Source organism: Pseudoliparis swirei, chromosome 19 (assembly GCF_029220125.1).
Source record: "Pseudoliparis swirei isolate HS2019 ecotype Mariana Trench chromosome 19, NWPU_hadal_v1, whole genome shotgun sequence".
Lineage (NCBI taxonomy): Eukaryota > Metazoa > Chordata > Actinopteri > Perciformes > Liparidae > Pseudoliparis > Pseudoliparis swirei.
Genome location: NC_079406.1, coordinates 10,844,628 through 10,866,772, shown reverse-complemented (window position 1 = coordinate 10,866,772; position 22,145 = coordinate 10,844,628). Strand labels below are relative to the sequence as shown.

The 22,145-nt window shown below is 40.0% G+C and overlaps 1 protein-coding gene across 2 annotated transcripts; it reads right to left on the bottom strand.

Moving 5' to 3' along the window:
* Window positions 1–216: 216 nt before the first annotated feature.
* Window positions 217–21,297, bottom strand: trappc11 (trafficking protein particle complex subunit 11). Of its 2 annotated transcripts, none has more exons than XM_056439161.1 (30): window positions 20,961–21,297; window positions 20,169–20,397; window positions 18,583–18,752; window positions 17,762–17,832; window positions 17,370–17,484; window positions 16,912–17,011; window positions 16,744–16,817; window positions 16,218–16,314; window positions 15,707–15,840; window positions 15,045–15,186; window positions 14,476–14,566; window positions 14,282–14,361; window positions 13,647–13,725; window positions 10,079–10,133; window positions 9,615–9,760; window positions 8,982–9,043; window positions 8,659–8,791; window positions 8,183–8,313; window positions 7,485–7,610; window positions 7,105–7,298; window positions 6,818–6,966; window positions 6,589–6,710; window positions 5,770–5,889; window positions 5,352–5,417; window positions 4,931–5,087; window positions 4,734–4,845; window positions 3,571–3,662; window positions 3,279–3,412; window positions 882–1,049; window positions 217–624 (listed from the first exon to the last, which is right to left on the bottom strand). In XM_056439161.1, exons 2-30 carry the CDS (start codon window positions 20,373–20,375, stop codon window positions 580–582), a joined length of 3,372 nt encoding a protein of 1,123 aa, XP_056295136.1. In that variant the 5' UTR covers window positions 20,376–20,397; window positions 20,961–21,297; the 3' UTR covers window positions 217–579. The 2 variants fall into 2 exon arrangements, with proteins under 2 accessions (XP_056295136.1, XP_056295137.1); XM_056439162.1 differs by having other exon boundaries at window positions 17,762–17,826.
* Window positions 21,298–22,145: the final 848 nt, after the last annotated feature.

Below are 22,145 nucleotides of genomic sequence, written 5' to 3'. Positions count from 1 at the left end.
TAATGTATTTTCTCTTTTCGTATTATTTTGCATGGTTGTTTAACCCCTGCCAATAACAGCATGCAGCGTGTGCAGGCAAATACTGCTGAAGGTAACGTTGACATTTCTGTGGTGCATGGAAGTGTGTTTACATCTTGTCACACGAGCAGTGGAAAAAGAGTAGACTTAAACACTGCCAACAGTCAAGAACATAAAGGACAAGAACATAAACACAACTAGTTTACATTACTTCCATTTATTTAAACTTTCAATACATTAGATTTTTATTTATTACACTCAACCCAAATTTCAACTTTGCTTCCATCAAATCCATACGTGATTTTAATTGTTAAATGAACATTAGTTTATCAATTCATTCGCCAACCATCGTGCTCATTAAGTCATCACACTGACTGAACAGAAACAATTTCCTCCTGATTTTTTGGAAACCCATGGTTTTCCTGGTGTGTTTTTATAGAACAATGTAAAACAAACAACTTGTGTTAATATTGTCACAGGTTAATAGTGCCATACATCTAGAACAATCCACACAATGTTGCTTTGCTCTCATATTTACAGTAAGCAGTTTATCTGTTCTTCTCAAGCTGCAGCAATTGAGGCCTCATCCAGCTGTCGACCCTGAGGCTGAGGGGAAAAGGAAAGAGCACGCTGAATATTACATTACGTTTAGCTGACACTTTTATTCAAAGTGACTTACAATCATACAACGTAGAACAGCTACAGGGATCAATTCAGGGTTAAGTGTCTAGCTCAAGAACACATCGACTAGGGCGGTGATCCACTGATTGAAAGATGGACCTGCTAACCACTGACCACAGTATACCCTCCAGAACATGTTCACACATTCAGAGAGCAATGATGCAGTGGTGCAGCTGAATCACCTTGACAAAGATGCGTTGGGGCAGGAAGCGTCTCAGTGTGTGTGTGTTGGTGGTCAGGCAGCGGGGCAGGCTGATGTTGAGCTGTGGTAATGTTTGGTACCCAGCCATCAGAGGGTAATAGTTATACAGCATCTGCTGCTCTGAGTCCGGAAGGATACGCAGACGTACCTGCACATGCGCAATGAATACAAGTTTGTAACAGTTCAAAAGTAATAGTACAACAACTGTCAGCATTGTTTGATAAAAAATGTATATACAAAAGTTATATAGAAGACTCTATTTATAAAATGGAGCAATCTATACAGTACAACTTTCTTCATGACACTTAAACAGAGAAGTATACAACTTTTTTTTTAGAGATGCTGTTCACACATTTATTGACATGATAAACATTAAATTGTTTTCCCTTGTATGAGCTGAACAAACTCCACTGGCTAGATTCTGGTTCTTCATGAACTGAACCAAACTTGATGGGAATCTGAACCCAACTATATTTGGATGGCTTTTCTTCCTTCAACCTTGACCAATTATCTTCAACGGTTTCTACTTCTAACACGTCTACCTGTCTCTTGGACATCCCGACGAGTCTGCTTAAAGACGTTCTGCCTTTAATTGGCAGCTCTCTATTAGATATTATCAATTTGTCTTTGATAACAGGCCATCAGGCACATTCCTTTAAAGCAACTGTCATTAAACCTCTCCTGAAGAAGCCCACTCTGGATCCAGAGGTGTTGGCTAACTACAGACGGATCTCTAACCTCCCCTTTCTCTCCAAGATCCTTGAGAAAGTGGTCGCAAATCAGTTGTGTGACTTTCTACATCATAATAGTTTATTTGAGGAGATTCAGTCAGGATTTAGAAAACACCACAGCACCGAGACAGCACTGGGGAAATAACAAATGACCTCCTAATGGCATCAGATAAAGGACTCATCTCTGTACTGGTCTTGTTAGACCTTAGAGCTGCATTCGACACCATTGACCATGACATCCGATTACAGAGACTGGATCAGTCAATTGGCATTGCAACTCCTTATTATCAGGCTGCTCTAATAAGTCTCTGAGGTCCCTCCAGTTGATCCAGAATGCTGCAGCTCGTGTTCTCACTAAAACTAAGAAAAGAGATCACATCACTCCTGCACTAGCTGCTCTGCACTGACTCCCTGTAAAATAAAGAATCACTTTTAAAAGTCTTCTCTTAACGTACAAAGCCTTGATTGGTGACGCTCCATCATATCTTAAGGAGCTTGTATTACCATATTGCCCCACTAGAGCTACGCTCACTAAATGCGGGGCTACTTGTGGTCCCTAGAGTCTTAAAAAGTAGGATGGGAGCCAGAGCCTTCAGTTATCAAGTTCCTCTTTTAGGGAACCAGCTTCACCTTCAGTCCGGGAGGCAGACACAGTCACCTCGTTTAAGAGTAGACTCAAGACTTTCCTCTTTGACAAAGCTTATAGTTAGGGCTGAATCAGGTTTGCCCTGGTCCAGCCACTTGATATGCTGTGATAGGCTTATAGGCTGCTGGGGGAAGTTTTAGGATACACTGAGCACCTATCTCTTCTTTTCTCTCTCCTTATGGATGAATTTTCATCTCTCTATTGCAGATTACTAAATCTGCTTCCTCCCCGGAGTTCTTTTGACTTCACGTCTCATAGGGTCCATCGGTTCGGTCATAGATCCTATCTGCCTGATGGATCATCGAGGTTCTGGATCGTGGAATATGCCTACTACCAACTATGCCATGGCCCTGTTGAGACTCCGCCCACTCCTCCTCTCTACCTCTCTACCTCCATCTGCCTGATGGACCGTGGAGGTCTATATCATGGAATATGCCTACTGCGAACTATTCATACACTGTCATATTCATTGATTGTGTTGTTACTGTGTTTTAATTTGTGTATAATGATTCCGTCTGTACACATGGCATATATAACACCTGTCCATCCTGGAGAGGGATCCTCCTCTGTTGCTCTCCTAAAGGTTTCTTCCCTTTTTTCCCCGTGAAGAGTTATTTGGGAGTTTTTCCTGATCCGATGTGAGGTTCTGGGACTGGGATGTCTATATGTACAGATTGTAAAGCACTCTGAGACAAATTAGTAATTTGTGAAAATGGGCTATAATAAACTGAATTGAATTGAACTAAACATTTTTTTTTTTTTTACTATTCTCAAATAATGAACTTTTAATTTTAAAATTCCAAATTCGGTGTCTGTTTCCAGAGTTTCTACTCATATTTCATTGGTGGAAATGTGGAATAAGTGTGGCGTCAAATTATTTTTCCATTTGTTTTTCCAGGTCTGCTTCTCTTAAATGGATCTTTTCATTTCATGCTAACAGTCTTATCTTGGTCTGCTTCAAAGTGAATTCTGGTTGCTTGTTTTATGAGCAGAAATGTACCTGTTTGAGTCCAGAGAACATGAAGGCATCAGACGGTTCAACAGCCATCACCACCTCCTGCACCAGAGACGTTCTGTTTTCGATGTGGTAGCGAACTGAAAGAGACTCCCGGACTCGCCCGTATGATGGGAGCTCTTCACCAAAACAAAGATATGTATAAATAAAATGATAACATATAACACGAAAAAGGACAATATAGAAAATATATGCAGTGTGTGCAAACTTATTAACCCTTTTAAGATCAGAGCGATAAGTTTACAGTGTATATTATGCCTGTATTCACGTGACTAACCAGCGTGGATGTAAAGAGGAACAGACTCCAGGATGACATGAGGTAGAGTGATGACAGTTTGGATGAAAGGACTGTTGGCACTGGAGGACTTTCTGCAGAACAGAGTAAAAAATAAATGTAAATTATTAATAACATTTTTTGAATGCGACACCTTTTATGTGGATGTCCAATCAGTATTGATGTTAATTGTAGTCAATTGAAGCAAAATGTTCTAGGCACGATATCCGTGTCCCAGCATTTGATACTATCAACACTAAATACTTATGTGACTATTTCGTATTGCGTTTTTATGTTTCTGGTAAACCTGCATCATTTCATCTGATTTCGATCGGAATCAGACACAATGGCACCGTTGACAATCATTAAGAATAACTCGATAGAAATAGCTTGCTCATGGTCTGGTTTACTCATGTAGGCGATATCAGTCTGAAACTGACACTTTTTGATAACCAGTTAAAAGTTCCTTGTAGTAACTTTAACAGTATTCTTACACGATTATAAGTATCTTATTACTATTCAGCGTTTCCCCTACCATTCTATAATGGTGGCGGCACGCCCCCCTGAAATCTCCGCCCGCCAGCCTGTAATTTTCTCTATAGCGCCAGATTACAGCAGAAGTAATTTAAAGTCCCTTTTCTTAAAGACGTCTTTGTTCTTTTATTAAACAAACTAAACAGCCGTCTGTTATTGATCGTCTCTACACAACAGCATGTCATTTCTGTCTCTACGTGTCACGTTAACACTTCTCTGCTCTCCGTCTCGCGCGCCGCAGAGCTCTGATGCGCAGACATGTGCGCGTGCACAGGTGAGCACACTCCCACTAGCACCCCCCCCCCCCCTGTATACTCAAAGAAATACAGCTTAATATCTGAGTCAGCCAAAACACTGTCAAATGGCTTATGACACACAGAGACTCATATTTTGGGATACCTACCTCTGCTTTGCAATACAAGCGAATAAAGCAGCCTGTAGCTATACCTTGCATCCAACTGTGTCAAATGGCGCTGCTGAATGCAGGATAAACAGATTTTGCATCTGTAAAATCTAATTTTCTGACACACACACTTTATCATCAACACCGATGAGACATCCACATAAAAAGACGCAGAATTTTTCTTCAAAGCCACTGATGACCACTCTTGAATTTATGTGCATGTACATACCTCCTCCATGATATCAGGTACTGTCCTGTAGCTACAGTGTTATTGCTGTTGGCCAGCGCTGGACACCGGAGACAGAAACACTCACTGGCACACTCGTCTGTCTGCAAAATGACTGATCACACAAACATTGTCGTCATTGGATTTATAATCTTTTTTTTTTTTTTTTTTTACAGCTTTGATTGTAAATGCTCAGGTACCTTCCTGTAGCTGTGACTGCAGCTGTTGTGTGTTTGTGCTCATCGTAATCAGCTCCAGAGAAGAAGAGGCCAGCAGAAGAGGCCATGGTGACAATGACAGGATGTCTGTCATCAACAGGAAGGGGATGTCCACCGCCACCTGGTCCAGTGGCTCAAACTAAAATCATAACAATCATGATTATAACTCTCATCGATAACTCATATTTTTCTGTTAGTTCTCACTGAAGAGAATCACTAAAAAATACTATTTGTCAAAAGATATATTCTCTGCCCGTTTCAAACTACATAGTCACTGGTTCAATAGTCAATGCCAAAGTGTTTGTGGCAGCAAACTGCATTAGTATATAACATTTTTTACAAACTAAAAGCCCTCTGGCACACCTGCTTTGTTGATAAACAAATAAAAGTACCAGCTACAGACCTTGGTGGATACAAACTTGACAGACACCTCAAATGGGACCACTGTTTCTATGGTAACCGTCTCATCCTGAAAGACAACAAGTGAAGAGTAAACCAAATGAAAAAAGCTCCAAGCATGTGTAATTGAAACATGCGTGAGACAACCTGTCTCGGGTAAGACACTTAACCCCAAATTGCTCCCGTAGCCTACAGTGTATGAATGGATGTGTGCATGTTAGTTTCCGCTGATGTGCAGGTGGAACCTTAGCTCCTCCCTTCAGTGTTTGAATGGTTGAATTAAGTCATGTAGCTTTAAAGTGCTCTGAGTGGTCAGAAGACTAGAAAAGTGCTGTACAAATGCAGGTCCATTTACTATTTATAACATACACAAATCTGTGCCAACTATCAGCTCTGCCTGCAGGTCAGATGAGCTTCTCTACCTTATGACATTTGCAGACAATCCGACGTCCTTCCACTGTGGTGTCGATGCTGTAGGCCACATGAAACAGGAACACCCTTGATCCAGTTGACACGCAATTCACATATACGCATCTCTCCAACTGCAGAAAAACACACGCACATCCAATCCAACAATAACTAATATTGACTGTGGAGAACGTGAGGCAGGTGTATATATAAGAAATATACAGTGCAGAACATTTTGTTACACAAGTTTCTCTAGAGAGAAACTCCCACTTGGCTTTCCGCTTCAGCTGATGTCGTTTACATACACTGGAAACCAGGAAACAAACTGGGAAACAGTTAAAATTGTCTAAATATTGTATAATTGTGACATCGCAACCGTACGGAAATGTTGACTGAAGTCCGGGTTGACCAATAGTGGATTTTTTTTAAAGGCAAATATTCAACAAAAATGACATAAACTTGTATTTAACTCATTGCTTATTTGCTGGACTCATTCAAAATCCAGAGAAAAAAAACATGATGATAACCTCCGTGATTGGCCAATAAAAATCTATCATTACTGCACCACTCCTTTACAGACCATATATACATTATAAATCAAAGTAATCTTACCTAAATAAATAAATATGGAAAAATTCACTCAAAACAATAAATAGGATAGGTTATGACTTCAGAATGTTTGTATAATATCAGTGTTGAACTTCCAAACTATGCATCAACATAGCCTGAATTATAAAATAATAATAATGACAAATAATAATAATAAAAAAGGCCCAACATGTCCTTAGGGTGGCATAATGGTTCTTTTTGAATGTGTGTGTGTTTGTGGGTACCTTTTCTCCTGGTTTCAGATCTCCTAGAGGAACGTCAGGGAGCAAAGCAGGTGCAGTGTCATCACAAACCTTTGAGCCATCGAGGGACACGTGCGTGGTCTGGCCTAGATTGGCATCCTGGCCTGGACAGATAAACCAAGACAAACACAAAATCATAAACTAAACACAGAAATTATGCCATACATTTTAAATGAGGTTCACTACTTGAGAAGTTTTAGTTTCAGTGTACCTGGTTTAAGGCCAGCTGTCAGTTTGACACCCTTTGCAACGACAGCCTCCTGTGATTGGATAGTGAGATTGATGCAGTACATTTCATTGTTTAGTGCAGGAGGCTGGTGGCGAAGCTGAACAGAGATCTTTGGGACTCTGGAGATGATCCTAAACAACAAAACAGGAGCAAACACACAAACACTTCAAACTTCTGTTGAGAAAAGATCTGATGTTGTAGAAAGTGACAAATGATATAATAACTTTCCAGGAATACTGGCGTTGTACTGTGCCTGAACAAAGCCTTACATGGTACTTTGCTGCATGGTCAAGCTGTCCCAGTCCAGCTCTTTACGTGCCTCCACCTCCCGTCCCCATTGTCGTGATGACCTGCTAGCCTGCAAGGCTTCATGGGTAGAGGCTGCATCTCCACCCGCCCCTCTCCAGTTCAGAAACACACAGCGGCCACTGTCACTGCCCAGCATCAGCTCAATACCGGTCAGCTAAAGGTGCATAACAACAAACATAAAGTCAGTGACCATCGGCACCGCCTCCGGGGCCCTGTCGCCTGGGTCCTGCTTGACACCTCTAGCCATAATATTTTCTTTGGGGGGTGAGGGGGGGGTGGTTCCTGATCTGATGAGTGTGAATTTTTTTTTCTTCTTTCTGTCTCCCGCATTCCACCTCACCTCAATCTTCTTGCCAACGTCGTCGGTCTTCGCTACAAAGCTGAAGTTGTGGCTTTTAGTTTTTCCCGGCAAAAGGCTCATACTCTCCTGACCGGCAGACTCTACCACACACCACTGGTTGTACTCCTACACACACACACACACACAAACTTTAACTTTTTTAACATTTAAAAGAACAAAGGGTTAGGAAATGGGCCTGTGACATAGACTGCCTATGTCACAGGCCCATTTCCTAACCCTTTGAACATGCTCATGTTTGAGAGAAGAGTACACTTCAACCGATATCTGTATTGTTGTTGTTCTTAGTTTGTACTCTAGGTTGAATGCACTTATTGTAAGTCGCTTTGGATAAAACCGTCTGCTAAATGACATGTAATGTAATGTAATGATATTTAATTTTCAGGTGTCTAAAATATGTTTGCCGTTTCCCTTATCCACAGCAGTACATTCATTTGCTCATGTCCTGGTACTTCTCCAGGTGTGCTACTGCAGGTTAACCACTGATGATGGATAATTACATCATAAAAGCCTATCTCGTTGAAACAAACAAAAAAATAACTGATGGAAATCAGAGTTGGATCTATTATTGGATTCAAGCATAACTAAATATATATTAAAAAGTTATTATGTCTTGTTTTTGTCGTGAAAATTCAACAAGCAATATGTTCTGCCTTGAATTACATTTGTGTGGAGAGTACCTGGTTACTGAGGCTGACAGCCAGCTTTTTGAAAGATACAGGATGAGGACCGTCGGCACGGAGGAAGACCTGGAGTTGAATGGGCTGATCAACATGGAAACTGGGACACTGGAACTTGGCCTTACACTGAACTAGGGGGGAGCGAGAGAAAGAACATTTTCAAATACTCTTAAGACATATCTAAATCATATTACAGTACTGAGTGCTTGTTCTAGTGTTCCCCACAGAACTTTGCTTTCGGATATTCATTATCAACCTCAGTTTTTAATGCTTGAGGGCGGCTTAATTCCAATTGCCCAGAAAGAAGAAAACAAAAACCATCTAATTGTTTGAAGTATGAAATTCTATTCAGCTTTAAATCAATATCTGTTCTTTTACTGGCAGAACTGGTATAATTATTCTTCATATACACCAACATTGAGGAGAATAACATTTAGTTTTAAGTGTGAATCTTTGAGTGATTGTGTATTGCTCACTGAATGTGATGTAGTCCTGCACTTCTATAGTAAGCTCATTTGAACCAGCCAAAGCCATGCGGTCGTTCCACAGCGACCTGGCTGCAACGTCAGAGGATGGATCACACTCCGGCTCAGCGTCAGGGACCTCATTCTAAAAACAGAAAGATAATTAAAGTATGTATGAATAAAATTCAATGTAAAATTATGCTTTTATGTATTGCATTGAAATCATTTCGTCAGTGCATAAAGTAACATTCTGACATGGCTTAGTTCTTTGATATTTCCTGAATGGATACTTGATTTGCATGTTGTGTTGAGCCGGCTGCTATCCTTCTACTCACCATCAGGACTTGGATGAGATTCTTCTCAATCCTCAACTTGTGTTCCTCCTTCAAGGTTGAAGCTAGAAGACAAGGACTCAAAAATGATATATTCTACCATATAACTGTTTGATTTTGTGGTGAAATTATTTATTTATAAATCTTAGGATATCAACTTTGGAAACAGGTAAGGAACAGACTGGAAGAAGCATTTGGCCAAAAACCTAGAACAGAACAAGTTCTTCCATTTATCAAAATAAAAGTTTTACAGGACCAATTACTTGTTGTGTTTTGTAGTTTACTTGTTCTACTTGATTAATTGTTGTTTTGAGTCTTAGTGTCAGGTTCAACTAACCATCACATATGAGTGGTCTCACTTTTGAGAAGTTTAGCGTAAACCAATAATTCAAACATCATGATGAATTATTGTTGTATCAAATGGACATTTCATTGTAACTTAAAGCCATGTTGTCCACATTTAATGCCATACTTGGAATGCAAAAAAAATCTAAATACCACAGAAATCTATCAACTGTAGGTAAAATAGACAGTTTGTATTGATAAAAAAAAAAAAAAATCTTAATGCCAACCTTCATGCCAAAGGTAAACAACATGGATTGGCTTATAACCGCTCAGTTTAGCCTTCTTTCTTACCTCTGCCCAGCAGCTCCATGCAGTATATGATGTAGTCTTTAACACTGGCCATCAGATAAGCACAGCGCAGAGCGGTGGTCAATATGGCAGTCAGGAGGCCCCACCATCGCTCTGTGCGATAGTCGCACATCACATAGTCCAACAGCCTGATCGGAAAACACATACAAATACTCATATATTGTTTTACAAACAATCTCACTAACTCCAAATGTGAATAGTGTCATTTGGAAAATAGATTTTGGCCACTCAAGACGGGCTCATCGCTCATTCGCATCCAATTTCCACAAAGAGGGTGTATATGCCATGTTTTCAAGATACAAACTGTGAATGAACACAAAAAGTGAGTATTTTCTTTTTCATGGCAAACTGTAATAACCAAGTTCATGTGAACTATCCCTTTCAGGTTACCCCAAGACCTTTTGGAGCAGTGTGATTGTCATTTTGCAGCATGCATTTAGACTTACTTAAGGGCTTTGGTGTAGTCTTTAGCATAGTAGTATTCCTCTCCCATCTGCACCACTGCAAAGGAGACAAAATTAGACAAATAGGGTGTGAGACGAGGTAAAACATAAAAAGTAAAGCTGGCTGTGTTAATGCATATGGAATACATTCTGGCACTATCAGTTTTGTTTGATTACATTTTTTAGGTTAAACCTCAGATCCTAAAAACAGACACCCAGCACCTTAATGACAAAAATGTGCCCACTACAACCAAAATGTTTCATCAAAAGGCCATTTCAGCATAACATCATGCATTCTATTATATCGCCTTTCAAACTGTAGCGCTGATTTCAACGTTGTGGTTTCCACTAGGGCAGAGGTAGCTAACACGGTGCCTGCGGGCGCCTTGTCGCCCACAGGGACCACGTGAGTTGCCAGCAAGCCATGTTCTACAAATAGTCAACATAAAGCTCCGTCAAAAAAACAAAACAAAAAAATGGCCATTATCCCGGGGCACTAGGACTTTGGAGAGGCTGCTGCGCTGCCTTTCTCCCTCTGCAAGCAATGTCGCTCTCAAAGAGTCAGGATTACAGCCAATGAGGTTAGCTCAAAGTAAATGATGCACGGAGTGACCTGTAAGTCCAGGTAGTTAGAGTGTGGCTATATAAATATATAATATCAGTAGTTCTTACCGATTGTTAGCTGCTTACATTTAGGTTTACTTGAGGCAAATGAATGGGAAACTTAGAAACTGTCTCCAGTGAGCGAGTGTGAACGAGAGAATTAGAAATAAAAGAAATAACTATCAACGTCTCTCTATTCTTTGCATTAATATATATTATTATTATATTGTTTTCCATTGAATGGTATAGTTGACACTGAACTAGTTCATCTTTATCTCAGTGATGGTGTCCAAATGAGCAGAAAATATCACTATAACCCTGAAATTCAGTCTCTAACAATGGATATCTGGGGGCGCTTGCAAAGATAGCCATGCTGCTTATTATCATTAGGGCCCGAACACTGACAGTCGGAGCAGGGGACCTATTGTTCTTAAAATGTTTAGAATTACTGTACGTGTTTTCGGCAAAATCTATGTTCTTAATTAGATCAGTTTACAATGTTGGTCAGTAGAATCAAAAGACCGTAGTACCATATTGCCCCATTAGAGCTGCGCTCACTAAATGTCGGGCTGCTTGTGGTTCTTAGTCTTAAAAAGTTGGATTGGAGCCAGAGCCTTCAGTTATCAAGCTCTTCTTTTATGGAACCAGCTTCCACCTTCAGTCGGGGAGGCAGACACAGTCACCTCATTTAAGAGTAGACTTAAGACTTTCCTCTTTGATAGCGCTTAAAATGAGGGCTGAATCAGGTCTCAGCATATCTAGGGTCCAGCCCCTCGATATGCTGCTATAGGCGTATAGGCTGCTGGGGGACGTTTTAAGATACGCTGAGCATCCATCTCCTCTTCTCTCTCTACTTATGGATGAATTTACATCTCACCAATGCACATTATTAACTCTGCTTCCTCCACAGAGTCCTTATGACTTCACATCTCATAGGGTCCATTGACTGGGTCTGATGCCATGGCCCTGCTGATGCCCCGCCCACTCCTGGGTCTGGATCGTGGTCCATGCCTACTACCAACTATTCATACACTCTGTCATACTCATCTAATGTGTTGTTACTCTGCTGTACTAATTCCTTACGTACACATGACGTCTATTGCATCTGGAGAGGGATCCTCCTATGTTGCTCTCCTGAAGGTTTCTTCCCATTTTTCCCTGTCAAAGGGTGTTTTCCATTTTTTGGGGAGTTTTTCCTGATCCGATGTGAGGTCCTTGGACAGGGATGTTGTATGTGTACAGATTGTAAAGCCATCTGAGGCACATTTGTAATATTGGGCTATAAAAAACAAACTGAATTGAATAAAAGCTTCAGCTTTCATCAAACCACGTGGAGTATGGCGACTCATTATTAAAAGTGGATCTGTGCAAATTAGTTATTCGGAAGTTTATATCAAACAAGTAGCCCTTCGTATTATTTTGCACCCTTGAAGTAGCTCTCGGTTTCATAAAGGTTGGTGACCCCTGCACTAGGGTTAATGCTGCTGTGAAAGAGCAATGCATCAAAAGTAATGTTGTTGCTAATCATACACATTTTTACGAAGACATTACCAGAAACTTTCCATGACTGAGGTGAAAGGTCATCACATTCTCTACGAGTAAATAAATAATACAAAATATACCACAGTATTTCTAAAATATTAATAAATAAATTATGGCTCGTGGACAATATGACCTAAATAAAAGCTGGCTTGCGTCTTGATAAGGCAGCACGGTGGCTCAGTGGTTAGCACTGTCGCCTCACAGCAAGAAGGCTCTGGGTTCGAATCCCGGTCGTCCCGGTCGTTCCAGGTCCTTTCTGTGTGGAGTTTGCATGTTCTCCTCGTGTCTGCGTGGGTTTCCTCCGGGTACTCCGGTTTCCCCCACCATCATAAAGACATGCACCGCAGCCTCACCCCGGTTTGTATGGATGTGAATGAATGTTGGTGGTGGTCGGAGGGGCCGTAGGCGCTGATTGGCTGCCACGCTTCCGTCAGTCTGCCCCAGGGCAGCTGTGGCTACTGATGTAGCGTACCACCACCGGGATGACTGTATGTGTGTATGACTCTGGCCTCTGTAAAGCGACTTCGGGTCACTTGAGAAGCGCTAAATAAAATAAATGATTATTATTATTATTATTATTAAGGCCACATATGGTTCCTTCAGCAGATATCACTGTCAAGTAATCTAGAAGGCTGATCCTGGTCTCTCTCAAGCCTTGTCTTAAAAGCCCTCATTAACATGTCTCCAAAACAAGCTGCAACTCAGGTTGGAGTCTTACCTTAATCATGGCATAGAACAACGTGACGCTTGGTGACATAACTGACCAGAAGGATTATTTAACCCTTGTGTTGCCTTAGGGTCATTTTGACCCCAATCAATATTACACCCTCCCCCCGCCTGAGGATTAATTTGACCCCATTCAATGTTTAATGTCGGTGTTCTTTCGGTAGTCAACAAACAAACATAAAGTGCCTCACACTTAAACTTGGAAAACAATATTAATTCTAATAATTTTCTGGAGGTTTTAATTGCTGGCGTCAAATTGAACCCAAAGGGTAAAATATGCTAGTAAATATAAAGGTAACAGGAGGGTTAAACATTGAATCGGGTCAAAATGACCCAAAGGCGGGGGGAGGGTGTAATATTGATTCGGGTCGAAATGACCCTAAGGCAACACAAGGGTTAAGGATCTCTCCTCACATAACTACGACAACTTTCATATCCTAAGTGGTACACTTAAGCCTCAAAAAAGTCTACCTGGTGAGTGCAGGTGTTTACATCTACGTATGCACAAGGCCGGAAAAAGAGAAGGCATCAATAATTCTACTCACTTTAAAATACTAACCAGAAGAATAACATATTGTGCCTTCAATAATAATTCAAACCAAAATTTCTAATTTTGCTGTAGCATCCTTTGGAAACCCCTGTAGCCAGAGTGGAGGCATAAAAGGACCTGTGGATATTAAAAGAGCACGACGATACTCACTGAGGTGACTCTTCATTCGAGGGCATTTGTATTTCTTAAACTGAGCAACAGCATTACTGAGAAGTGCTATTATCAGCTCCTGTTGGGGCAAATACAGAGAGGCATGGTTCAGTAAAGCAGTACTTTTTTTATATGGGGCTTTGCTGCGTGTTAGATTAATATTTGACAGCAGGAGGTGTATCATTCTGAAAACTGTGGAACATTTTGTGTTGAAGGTACTGAGAACTTCCATTTCTCACAATTGAAAACAATGCTACTGTGAAACTTTCCTAGCTTAAAAGCACTCTACAAAACTGACCAATATTTACTCTGCTGTTGCTCAGTATGTAAACACACATCCAAACAACAACAACAATATTTCAAGCGTGGGTTAAAAAATTAAAGCCACTGTTTAGAATTAGAAATATCTGCAATGTGCCACCCTCCAGTCATGGCAACAACAAAAAAGACAGTGGCTGATGGTAATGCAGACCATTACACAGAAACTGCACACATTTTCACTGGGATTGTCTTCTTTTCTACAAACAAAAAACATTGGAATAATTTGAAAGATGCTATAATTACATATACTTTAAAGAACTCGTGTTTTTGAGATCTCTAACTGCTACAATTTGACTACAGCTGTGAAATCTTACAGAATGTGGAACATCTCTCTCTTTGATCTGCAGGGCCAGAATCCCAGTCTTCTCTTTCTCTGCATCTGGAGGATCAATACCTGTAAATGCAACAGTACAGAAGCCATGTTTTACCCATACAGCTCTAATACTGTCAGATACACTTAATGTATCATCATTAATGGCCTGTGGGTGTCATGTGTGTGAGAACATACTCTGGTGGCCTTGTCTCCATGGTCTCTGGCCATAGAAGTCCAGTCCCCCAGTATGGGTGTCCCCTGGTTCAGAAGAGGGAGATGCTCCAGCCTAGAACAACCAACCAGTCAATCCAAATAAATAATTAACTGGTGTTTTATGGGAAAGATGGTACATAATTATTATTATTATATAACGTTTTATTCATTCAGGTTTAAGGTGGTGAATATTATTGGCTTTCTTTTTTTGCACCTTAATTCTTGTAGAATTGTAAAAATAATATTGGATTTCTTTTTTTGCACCTTAATTCTTGAAGAATTTATTGAGATTAAATCTTAAAACTTGCAGCCTCAAGCACTTACTTTTAAAACAACAGAAATTGTGTTTAATTCTTTACACAACTATTTCTGTCACTCTTCATGTTAACAACCAAGAGCAACACTATGAATGTCTTCCAGTAGAGACTGTATCTTAACGTTATCGTGTCTTTCCCTCTCTATGAAGGCTGGCTGTTTGCATCAGGTATACACCTCTTTGATTTTCAACATGATCCTTCGAGAAGTAGTAACAGTAGCTGCAGCTTTATCACCTGACAAAGCTGCTGTGCCAGTTGTTTCCTGTCCTGGCTATAACAGGCAGCTTGTTGGTAGTAGAAACCAGGGTTCTGGGTCTGGATGGCTGTCAGACCCAACTTTATCGCTTCATCAAACAGCTCACCAAACGACTGGAACCTATGAAGAAGCAAATTACATTATACATTAGATGTACAAGTCTGCCTTCATCATGCATAAAGATCGGTACAAAAATGACTAATAACTAGAGCACTAACAGGGGAGAAGTAACAAAGATAAATAAATAAAAAAGATAAAATACTTTTGCATTCTCTTGAGAAACATGTGCGTTCCCTTGCAACGGTTTTTAAAATATCAATATTTATACTTAGTGTTAATCAGACCACAAATGAGACAAGAACTAGCTAGGTAAAGCACACTACAGTCCCGTCGCCTCAATCCAACGCGAGGAGAATAATACACTGCTCTAGCAACTGGAATGCAGTTGAATCCAAATTGCTCCCCTTGCTGTGCCTACACTATAGATAATGCTGATGGGCAGAAGGCACCTTGCATGGTAGTCCCTCCCATGATTGTATGAATTGGTGAATGACGACATGTAGAGTTCAAGAGCAAAAGCACTATACAAGTACAGACAGTCCATTTAAACACAGGGTGTGATAAATAGTGTGTATCTTACTGTTTAGACATCCATGCAGAGTGCTCAAATGCCAGTTCAGCACTGCCGATCTTCTTTTTACAAAGGTCAATGTGCTTCCTAAACTGGGCGATAGCATCGAGAGGAGTGTTATGCTGGAAACACAGACGACAGATCTAAAGAGGAAAGAAAGAGACATTAAGAAAGTTAGGAGAGAGAAATGACAGTTCGAAGGTAAAGTGTACACTAAAAGTGTAATTGATTATTTAGGTGCATATACTGTAGGTAGTACACTTTCCAAGTACCTCATACAACCCCATTTCTAAAAATCTGAACCATCCCTTTAACACTGATGATTTTAATTATCAGTTGATAAGCCCCCTAAGTTGAACTCAATTTTATCAAACAAATTCCTGCAAGTTTTTTGCTGAACACAGAGTAACTCAGAATCTCATCTGTGTACACTTCTGGCTGACAAGCAGTGCCTACACTTTGAGATATCTTGTCACAGGTGTGTGATCAGAGCACTACAAACAGACAAATGTAAATGTACCTTATAGTTGATGAATCCTGCCATAGTTTTGATTTCCAGCATGTTGGTCTCATGGGCCCTGAGCTCATGAACGAGACTGTATGCAGTTCTGTAGTACCTACGGAACAAACAAACTTACAAAATAAGAGAAACGCCTAGAATACAACATTTAGGTCTACATGTATCTATACTACCAGCAGCCATTCATATTGAATGCTTCGGTAAGAAGCCGCCAATTCAATTATTTCTTCAGGTTGCGAAACGACAAGATTTAATGTCATGGTATTAGATAGGCGTCTTCTGGTCTTTGAGAGACAGTAGTTGGTCACCTCTAATTATGACAATAGTAATAGGCAATAAGAATGTCCCCATTACCAGACATTTGTTAATGCAATACATTTTTCATGAGATCTTACACTTATTGTTCACTTCAATCTGCTGATGGAAAACACTGTTGAAAATATTATGTCTCATAGTCCTGCAAGGAGCAGACAACAAACAAGAGAGTATCATGGTTTCCATTATGAGTCTATAGGCTCAGACTTACTTGAGAGCATTCTGGGTGTCCTGTTTCAGCTCACTGAAGAAGGCAATCTTAAACTGGTGTCTGACAAACAGCAGCTAGGAACATCAGAGAGAGGAAGAAGACAGTGTGAGGATACGCCACTTAAGAGTATGTGTGTTTGTGTGTTTGCATGCATGAACCCCATCCTACCTGATGTGTTGTCTTGTTAAGGAACTCTTTATGCGATTTGACTCGACGGATCTCAGTGTAGTAGGAAGTCTGAGCATGTTCGTAGAAAGCATTCTCCAACCTACAGAATTATAAATTCTGTTTAATAAACACATAATGTTTGGAAGAGATTTCAAATATTTATTTTCTGCACATATTTGACAAGCATTTATTTTATTTTGGTGAGAAGAATGCACTACATTGAAAGAGACTTCAATGTCACAATATTAATAAGAATGCATTTCCACCATGTGGCAAGTGTATGCCAAATTGCATCACAATGAATAGACTAAAGGCCTCATGTAATAAAAACACAAACTTGAATTGGAGTGCCAAATGGTCAATGCCATTTGGACAATTAGTTTATGAATTGCAAAATAGCTATCTACATGGATATGTATCATTTTGTCTGATCTATATTACATAAGTGAATGAACTACCTTATAATGTAGCCCACTAAGTGGTCGGTGTGTGGCAGTACAAAGAGACTCTTTCCAGACAGATCACAGGCATTACAAAGAGTAGCTGCTCTCTCTGATGCTACCAGGTCCTCTCCTGTACAAACAAGAAAATAAGTCATGTTCTGGCAGGAAAAATAAAGAGGAAACAGACAGTCATTGGCTTAGGTTGAGTTTAACAGTTTAAAGATGCAGCCTAATGTCTAACGCTAGCTTTGTTGACCATTCAAAATGTTGTAGTTTTAAATAAATTAGTTTGGGTTTTCCAGTGGACACAGAACCCTTGTGCGTACAACACAATGTTGTAAAGCAGAAAGAGAGGTGATATAAGACACATATGCAGAACTTAAATACAATTCATTAGATGACTTTACCTGGGGGTAGAGGAGTTTTCTTCTGGATGAGAACCACAGCCACCTTGGTGTTCCTGCCCTGAAGACTGGTCCTGAGGGCAAACACAACACTATGACTGGAGATGAAAGTCTGAGTCGGTGGTGCATTCAGCAGCAGCAGCTCCCTTGAACAATTCTTTTTATTTTTTTATTTGTAGTCTTTGCACCTTTGTGCTACATCACGTATGGACGAGGTTATGGTAGACATACACTCATCATCACTATCAGAAAAGGAAGTGCATTGGCTAGATTAAGTGAAGCGGGCCTTGAGACGATCACCAACTACTTCCAACTCCCCAGCCAGACCTGAGTTTCTTGTGTAGCATGAAGAAGTGTTGCGTTTCTTGTGTAGCATAAAAGTGTTGCATAAGAGTGTTGCGTTTCTTCCGTTACATAAATGACTGTTGAGTTTCTAGTATAACATAAAGTCTTGTGTTTCTTGTGTAGCATAAAGATGTTGTATTTTAAGTTAAGCACAATTTGAACTATGCAACATAAGTGACACAAGCAGAGATGCATGACCAAGTATTTATTTAGTGTTTCATCATTTTTTGTAAACTTAATTTTTTTAAATGGATAACGGAAGTTGATCTGAAAGACAAATGCTGAATATCCATGACAACATAGTATCTGATGAAAAAAAAAAACATCACAGCAACCCCCCACACACAACAGTTCAAATAGACCAAATATAGCCAGTTCAAAATTCAACCTAAAGCATCCACCTTCTTTTTTGCTGCTAGCCCCCAATATTTTCTCAATTCGATTAACTTTCTGAAGGTAAAAAAAACATGGAGTCCCACCTGACAATCTCCACTTTAGTTGCACATTCAGATTGTTTCTCTTTCCATTGTGGGTCGTCCCAGTCCAGTTCGTAGAAAAGAACAACCAGAGCTGGAACCAGGTTCAGATGTTTATTCATCCAACTTGTTTTCAGGATGCCTTTGGGGATGTACCACTCATAGGATGTTCGCTAGACAGGAAGAGAGAGGATACACCACTTTTTAAAAAAAAGTATACTTACTGCATTGATTGCAACACTGACCTCAAATAAAGCCTTCACAACTCTTTTTGCGATTATATGTTTTTCCATTGTTGATGAACTTCTAGATCTCTCTAGTCCAGTGCTTCTAAAACTCATTGTCGCGCCCCACTTCGGAAGGAAAATGTCCGTGGCCCAACACTAACAAAATTGTAACTAAATGGTCCACGCTGAATTTGTATTGAAATAACAACTTTATGTGACTCCATGTGTGCTTTTTCAAATAATAGAATAAAGAAAATTGCAATCACTTTTAATTAAACCAAATTAGTCCATCAGACAAAAATGTTTTTAATAAATTTGTGCAAAAAATAAATAATATTTGGCAAATAGCTTATTGTGGCTGCAATTAACATGTTTTGCACTGGATATCTTTTCAAGATAATAACAATAAGTGCAACCTGGGAAAAACTAAACAAAACAAGTTCAAATATTTGGCATTAAAGAGTTTTAGACTAAATATCTTTCCAAAACAATAATGTGCAAAACAAAATGAGTGCAGATATGTGTGAGCCATCAAGTTGCATCCCTATTAGTTTAAATTCCCTCAAAGGAATCAATATTCACTTGAGCGAGTCACCTGACCCACATCTCAGCTTCAGTGAAACCTGATCTGGTCTGCAGCTGAGGATGGTGCTGCTCTTTGCCTTGAAAATGAAGATTTAATTCATTCAGCTTTCCAAATAGGTCACTAAGATAGGCCAATTTCATCAGAAATTATTCATCAGCAAACTTAATAATTATAATTGAATTAATACATTTGACTCCAAAAAGTATATACATAAGTAACATTACAAAGATAAAATAAATGATAAACAGAGTCCACCTACTCTTTTCAGAATAATATGTGCATGGATAATATGTGTAAAATTTCAATTGTATTATAATGTCCTGTATGATATATGACATCATATGACGGATATTTAATGTCTCTGAGCTCAAAGATTAGCGACAACACGTTTCCTCGTGAGAGCCATCGAGCTTCGTGTGAACGAGCTGAAGGCGTCCATCTCCTCACAGAGTGAAAACAGTGGTGCTTTCGGAACCTTATTTTTATGAAATTGACCACGCCAATAGCATCGGTCAAAACCTTGGTTCACGGTACATCTAGCGCTTTTCTGTGTATGACTGTGTCCATTGCACATTTGGAGAGAGACTCTTGATCAGCACGTGCAAGCCCTTCCTTTTCCCTGCAATGGTCTGTGCACCATTTGTGACGTCGCGATCGCAAGCGTAACCTGTTAACGCCGTAACGTAAAAATGTACATGTACTTTTGTAATATATCAGCGCCCCACTTGAGGGTTGTGCCCCACAGTTTGAGAACCACTGCTCTAGCCAATGCTTACCTTTGTGCGACATTTGGGGTATTCATGGTCTCCTGGAAGGACTTTGAAAGAGATAGGCACTCGGTCTGCTCGCCGGTTGGCGCAGAAGGCATCCCAAATGGCCCGATGCACAGCATTGTACACTACATCCAGACCAGTTAGAGCAACAAAGGCCATGGGGCGACAACAAAGCTCTGGAGGAAGATCCCACTGGGAACCTGCCATCATGTTGGTTTAACAGTGGATTCACCTGCACAGGACAGAGCAACATCACTGCAACAGAAACATCTTTCAGGGAAACACATTTCCATGGATTATTTTACTCTAGCATATACCAGAGTACAGCGAGGTTAAAAATAATGCTTTTATATAAATCTATGAATTTTCTGTTCAGACATTTTGCAGCCAAACTGAACAAGGTGTTCCACTAAATAACATTTATTGACAAAATGTTTTTATTTCGTGAGGGGTATTTCATATATAATCCTCATCGAAGCACCAAGCTAGAACAGACAGCCTTTATGGACATCAGCCTGCAGGTCACAAGACTTGCAGCTAACGCGTAGGAACGTTAGGTTTTTTTCCACCTTACTTCCAACAGACTAAAGCTCGACTGTTGACGAGGAAAACTCATTTGTACACACATTTATTGTAACGTAAATTTAAGACACAGGTGACAAAATGATTTGCTATGAAAGTTAATTCGTAACCGTCAAGACGAAAGCGGAAGTGAGATAACCTAACTGCTAACGCTACTTGCACTGATGAAGTAATTAGCTACGTTAGATGACATTACAATAAACAAGAACATACCTCGGTGGCATTACTTCGTGTGAAGGGGTAACGTTGTTAGGTACTGCTAGCTTGGTTGGATGTGCTAAGTTAGCTGCACGTCATAGGCTGTGTGTAGACCAGAGGAGGCGTCGATAGAGCTTAGCGTTAGCTGAACAGATAAAGCTAGCTAGTATAGTGGGTGAGGTTGCGAATCCAACTCGCACATTTGTCAATTCGTCAATGTTTTTTTAGGTCCAGCTGCCTAGTCATGTGTTAGCCACGGCTCAGCGCCGGTTACCGGCCGAAGGCTGCTCGCCGAAAAGTCAAAGTCGACAGAACGATAAATAACGAATTTAGCAGCTCTTGCTGAAGCAATAACAGCCTAGCTAGCCAGTTAGCTACCAGTGGCGGAACTTGAAAGACATCCTGGTTCGACTTTTCAAAATAAAATACTAACGTTATTTAAAAACAATTTGACAATGATTACATAGATTGTAAAGCACTCTGAGACAAATTTGTAATTTGTGAAAATGGGCTATACAAATAAACTGAATTTAATTTAATTGAATACTTTATTGTATCAACGAATCATAATAATGATGATGAAAATAATTAGAATTAATAATGATAATCCTGTCTCTTCAACGTCTTAAAACAATCTATCACCATCACACAGTGGGCTACAGACACACTGTTTTTAAATGTAACCTGTGTATATTCCTGGTTGGACGGAGCTTCCACTTGATGAAACAAAGACAGAACATATTTAATTCGGTCTAAAACAGCAGAATATGGGAACATTGTATTTGTTTATGTATTGAATGAAATGAATATGTGGGTGGAAATGTTGTAGCCTACCCTGGGACTGGGAGGAATTTAGTGTGGCTCTGGTTATATTTTTCTAAAAACAATAAGTCATTTAATGAAGCTGATCATCAGAAAAGCAATGGTTATTTTTCACTATATGTAGGCTACAATCAATATTAGTTATCGGTACATCGTAAAATACGTTGTGGTCTGCGAACATAGGCTACTTGGATGGGTGGGTTATAGGTAATTTGGCCGCATAGTTCAGTCCATGTGAAGCTGCGTGGAGCTCAGCTGACTATCTGGATACATACAGGTTGCATTGAAATGTGCAGCATGAGTACCCGTGGAGCAGACAGACAGATGCCTCCCAGCCTCCTACCATTCTGCCCCCGTCCTCTTTCTCCGCGCAGAGGA